This window comes from Anolis sagrei, chromosome 5, assembly GCF_037176765.1.
Source record: "Anolis sagrei isolate rAnoSag1 chromosome 5, rAnoSag1.mat, whole genome shotgun sequence".
Lineage (NCBI taxonomy): Eukaryota > Metazoa > Chordata > Lepidosauria > Squamata > Dactyloidae > Anolis > Anolis sagrei.
In genome coordinates, this window is record NC_090025.1 from 104,712,739 (window position 1) to 104,718,738 (window position 6,000).

General features: G+C 45.6%; 1 protein-coding gene across 1 annotated transcript in view; it reads right to left on the reverse strand.

The window, feature by feature from the left end:
- Window positions 1-5,353, reverse strand: part of FKBP4 (FKBP prolyl isomerase 4) — a 30,978-nt gene extending 25,625 nt beyond the window's left edge. The window contains exon 1 of the mRNA XM_060778049.2: window positions 5,054-5,353. Within this exon, the coding sequence (XP_060634032.1) occupies window positions 5,054-5,152 (99 nt within the window). The 5' untranslated portion in view covers window positions 5,153-5,353. The remainder of the gene's footprint in view (window positions 1-5,053) is intronic.
- Between the last annotated feature and the right edge of the window lie 647 nt (window positions 5,354-6,000).

The window sequence follows — 6,000 nt, forward strand, 5'->3', positions numbered from 1 at the left end:
TTACTTGGCTGATGGAATAGTGGGCATCCTTATCAAATTTGCAAATGACACAAACTGGGAGGTATAGTAACAGCTTAAAAAGCCAGTGTAGCTCTAAATTGCATCAATAGGAGTAAAGTGTCTAAAAGTGTCTAGTCCCATTTTATTCTGTTTTGGTCAGACCTCACCTGGATTACTGTATCCTATTCTGGGTATGACAACTGAAGATGGATAATGATGTAATGTGTCCACAGAAGAACAAGCAATGTTGAGATGCTGCCAATTGACATTAGGGGCAAAACTTGTTGCCAACATTGATTTGGAGTTTGAAACTTCAGGTCCCAACTGAGAAGTGTTTCCTCTCCTGCCCAGCACATTAGGGTTGAATCAGTTGCAACCACTCAGCCATGAGGGCTACATTCCACCCATACAAGGCATTTGCCCCTGACACCCTGTCCCTAACAAGGAATCACTGGGTTTCAGCTGCCCCCGCCCCTCCCGGCCGGAGTAGGCATGGACAACACTGATAAGATCATGTCACTTTTAAGGCAAAGGAGATTGATTTAACACCTTTGTAATGTCTTTGCTAAGTAGGTACTTGCCTGAGTCATTGCCACCTTTATACTCACCCAAGTACCAGGCCTCAGGAAATCCAGGTGGGCATGCTGCCCTTGAAAAAGCCTCTTTGTTTTGGATATATTGTGACGGGAGCCCCCTTTCCCGCTGCATAAGGCACTTTAAAAAGAATCTATTCAAGGGTGGGATCCACTTGAGTCAGAAACCAAACTATTCCCCCACTCTCCTGGAGGCCCCTTGGCTAAACTGAAATAATAATAATAATAATAATAATTATTATTATTATTATTATTACCTCGCTTTACCTGGCAGGCCTACTCAGTCAGCATTCAACCATGAGTTTTGATTTACATTCTATTGCTACTATATGTCAATTCTGTGTCTGGTCCAAGTTTTATTATATTATTGTGTTTTATCTATGTAGTTGATTGTATATATTTTATGTTTATATGTTTTTGAATTTGTTGTACCATGCCTTGAGAGATTTCCATAACGAATAACATTTCTTCCTCACCAGTAATATGGCTGAGTGGCTTTAATTTACATTTAATTCATATAATTGTTTGGCTTTAATTGTATCTGCTTTGCACTCAAATTTAAACATATTTTAATATGGCATTTTTACAACATCTTTCCATGCTTTTAATTACGGTCGGTCCCCAAGTTATGAACAAGATAGCTTCTGTGGGTTTGTTCTTCAGTTGAATTTGTAATGTAAGTTGAAACAGGTGCATTTTAAAGTGTAACTCCAGCCATAGATGTCATATATTCATATATTTATATTCAGCACACCTGAATATAAGCAAAAACTGATATCCAGTTAGAATCATAGAGTTGGAAGAGACCTCATGGGCCATCCAGTCCAACCCCCTGCCAAGAAGCAGGAAAATTGCATTCAAAGCACCCCCAACAGATGGCCATCCAGCATCTTTTTAAAAGCTTCAAAGAACGCGCCTCCACCACACTCTGGGGCAGAGAGTTCCATTGCTGAACGGCTCTCAGTCAGGAAGTTCTTCCTAATGTTCAGATGGAATCTCCTTTCTTGTAGTTTGAAGCCATTGTTCCACGTCCTAGTCTCCAGGGCAGCAGAAAACAAGCTTGCTCCCTCCTCCCTGTGACTTCCCCTCACATGTTTATACATGGCTATCATGTCTCCTCTCAGCCTTCTCTTCTTCAGGCTTAAGCTGCTCCTCATAGGGCTTGTTTTCCAGACCCTTGATCATTTTAGTTGCCCCCCTCTGGACACATTCCAACTTGTCAATATCTCCCTTCAACTGTGGTGCCCAGACTTGGACACAATATTTCAGGTGTGGTCTAACCAAGGCAGAATAGAGGAGTAGCATGACTTCCCTAGACCTAGACACTATGCTCCTATTGATGCAGGCCAAAATCCCATTGGCTTTTTTTGCCGCCGCATCACATTCTTGGCTCATGTTTAACTTGTTGTCCACGAGGACCCCAAGATCTTTTTCACACATACTGCTCTCAAGCCACGCGTCCCCCATTCTGTATGTTTGCATTTCATTTTTTCATTTTACCAGTTGCCTGATAAAAGCTGACCTGGACTACGATTTCAAACCTGCATGAATGTTTTAGTAATTTTTCTGTTTTAATTGCTTTTATCATTTGGCATTGAATGAATGCCTGTTGTGAAGCCGTTCAGAGTCCCCCTTCAGGGTGTGTGTGTGTGAAAAGGACAGTTTACAAATATGCAAAATTATAGATAGACTAGAGGTCCCCTGCCAAGCATTGCTGTGGCCCATTCTGGTGATCTGGAAAATAAAGTAATGAGAAAGTGTTGGTTTCTAATATATGTAATGTTTTTATGATTGTGAGTAAACAGCACTTCTTGCTGTTTCATGCCAATGTTGATGCGGAGATGGTCTGGTTTACCTACTCTGGAACATGCAACATATAATTGTCCTTCTGTAGGGGTCCCTTTCAAATCGATGATACTGCATCTGTCATATACATATATGTGTGTGTGAATGGCTGGATGGCCCTTTATCAGAAGGACTTTGATTATGTTTTCTTGCCCTGGTGAAGGGAGTTGGACTGGATGGCCTTAAGGCAGCATTTCACAAGCTGGGAAGTCAAGACCCCGGGAGGAGGGGGAGGTCACCAGGGTGGTGTCAGAAGAGTCACCAAAGACCTAGAAAACCCAGTATTTTCTGTTGGTCATAGGGGCTGTGTGGGAAGTTTGCCCCAGTTCTGTCGTCAGTGGGGTTCAGAATGCTCCCTGATTTATTTATTTACTTGTCATGTCAGGAGCGACTTGAGAAACTGCAAGTCGCTTCTGGAGAGAATTGGCCGTCTGCAAGGATGTTTCCCAGGGGACGCCCGGATGATTTGATGTTTTTATCATCCTTGTGGGAGGCTTCTCTCATGTCCCCGCATGAGGAGCTGGAGTTGAAAGAGGGAGCTCATCCGCCTCTCCCCAGATTCGAACCTGCGACCTGTTGGTCTTCAGCCCTGCGGCACAGGGGTTTAACCCACTGCGCCACCAGGGGCTTCTGCTCCCTGGTTGTAGATTAATGGGATTTATAGTTCCCCTGCTCCCTGGTTGTAGATGAACTATAAATTCCAACTCTCAAATGTCAAGGTCTATTTCCCCCAATTTCCATCTGTGTTTATATTTGGGCATATTGAGTATTTGTGCCAAGTTTGGTCCTGGTCCATCATTATTTGACTCCACAATGCTCTCTGGATGTAGGTGAACTACAACTCCCAAACTCAAGGTCAATGCCCATCAATGCCCATGTTGGTCATGGGATCCTGTGTGCTACGTTTGGTTCAATTCCATCATTGGTGGAGTTCAGAATGCTCTTTGATTGTAGTGATCCATACATCCCAGCAACTACAATTCCCAAATGACAAAATCATTATGTTTTGAGTGATGTTCACTCTTTGTGATGTGAGACGTCTTGTTGCCAAATTTGGTGTGACTTCGTTCATCTATTCTTTTGTTTTTAAGGTACTCATTATGCACAGAGCATTTATATATAGATAGACTAGCTATCCCGTGCCACGCATTGCTGTGGCCCAGTCTATTGATCTAGAAAATAAAGTAACGAGAAAGTGTTGGTTTCCAATATATGTGATTTCTTTATGCTTGTGGGTAAATGGTATTTCTTGCTGTTTCTTTGTCAGTGTTGATGTGGAGAGTGTCTGGTTTGCCCACCCTGGAACATGCAAGATATCATTGTCCTTCTTTAAGGGTCGCTTTCAAATCTATGATACTATATCTGTTTGTCATGCGGGTTCAGTGTGGGAAGTTTGTCCTGATTCTACCGTTTGTGGGGTTCAGAATGCTCTTTGATAGTAGGTGAACTGTGCATCCCAGTGACTACAACCCCCAAATGTCAAGGTCTATTTTCCCCAATTTCCATCTGTGTTTATATTTCAGCATATTGAGTATTTGTGCCAAGTTTGGTCCTGATCCATCATTATTTGACTCAACAATGCTCTCTGGATGTAGGTGAACTACAACTCCCAAACTCAAGGTCAATGCTCATCAATGCCTATGTTGGTCATGGGATCCTGTGTGCTACGTTTGGTTCAATTCCAGCATTGGTGGAGTTCAGAAAGCTCCCAAATGACAAATCATTATGACAAAATGGCATAACGACAACTCCCAAATGACAAAATCATAATGTTTTGAGTGATGTTTTGAAGAGAAGGCTGAGAGGAGATAAGATAGCCATGTATAAATATGTGAGAGGAAGCCACAGGGAGGAGGGAGCAAGCTTGTTTTCTGCTTCCTTGGAGACTAGGACGCGGAACAATGGCTTCAAACTACAGGAAAGGAGATTCCATCTGAACACGAGGAAGAACTCCCTGACTGTGAGAGCCGTTCAGCAGTGGAACTCTCTGCCCCAGAGTGTGGTGGAGGCTCCTTCTTTGGAAGCTTTTAAACAGAGGCTGGATGGCCATCTGTCGGGGGCGATTTGAATGCAATTTTCCTGCTTCTTGGCAGGGGGTTGGACTGGATGGCCCATGAGATCTCTTCCAACTCTTGATTCTATGATTCTATGTTCACTCCTTGTGATGTGAGACGTCTTGTTGCCAAATTTGGTGTGATTTCGTTCATCTGTCCTTTTGTTTTTAAGGTACTCATTATGCACAAAGCATTTATATATATAGATAGATTATGCCTTGATTATATAGATAGATAGATAGATAGATTATGCCCAGGAAAGGGTTAATACCTCTGTTGTTTTGCTGCCTGCGCCCCTGTTCAGAAGATTTCACCTCACTGTGCGAATGGGATTGTTATGGAAAACAAGAATTGGCGGTGAAGGTTCAGTGGAGGCACCTTTTCCCCTGGATTGGATTTCCCTTCCTAGAGAGAGATTTCTCTCACTTCCTGCTGTCCCACCCCCTTTCTTAGCTAGGAGTCGTTTGCATGGCTCCTCTTCCTCTGCTGAGAAAGGGCGCGTGGAATGGATCCCCCCCGCCCTCCTGCCCCCTTGAAGAGCCTCCTTGAGGCCTTCTTTACCTTGAGGACGCCCCCGTCGCTCTTGGGGGTGATGTCGGTGCCCGCCTCTCCCTCCGGCGCGGCGCTCATCTCCTCGGCCTTGCCTTCCTCGGCGGTCATGATGGCGGCAACGCAGTCCCTTCGGGTCTCCCTCCCTCCGTCTGTCTTCCCTTCTTCCTCGAGGCAGAGGGTCCAGAGGCGAGGCCTGGCTACTCGCTCCTCAGCGCCGAGCCTGACTACTTGCCTGCCTGCCTGCCTGCCTGGCGCGCGGCCCCTCCGCAGTCGACGAAGCGGGCCCGTTTCCGCCGCTGGGCGCCGGAAGTCCCGCCCCCTCAACCTCCACAGCGCCGCCGCCGGCAGACGGACCTCCTCCGAGTCAGTCAGTCAGCCAGCGAGAAGGTTCCAGAAGAGAGGAGGGGAAGGCCAGCCCGCTTCGCGCTCGCTCCCTCGTCTCCTCCAGTGAAGCAGGCCCAAAAGCAGCGCTCTTTGCGTGGATTCCCGCGCTGTTTAAGTCAGCCCATGCCTGTCTCTTGGCCACGTGGGGGCCCGCGCCAGGAGGACAACACTGTTGAAGCACCATGAGAGCCTGGTGGGGGCGTGGCCTCAGGAACAAGGGCCTGGTATGCAAGCCTGTAGTCAGGGGGGCGGATTAGGGCTTCGAATGAATTTTAACTGGTTAACCAAATCTGGAGAACAAACCCTATGAGGAGCGGCTTAAAGAGCTGGGCATGTTTAGCCTGAAGAAGAGAAGGCTGAGAGGAGACATGATGACCATGTATAAATACGTGAGAGGTTATCATAGGGAGGAGGGAGCAAGCTTGTGTTCTGCTGCCCTATTTTTATTTATTTATCGTGTCATCAGCAACCATACCATTGTATTACATTTCTAACAGAACAAAACAAACAGACAAAACACAAAGTTTGCAAGCTTGGTAGTTGATTAAATGTCCTTTGACTAGTATCTGCCC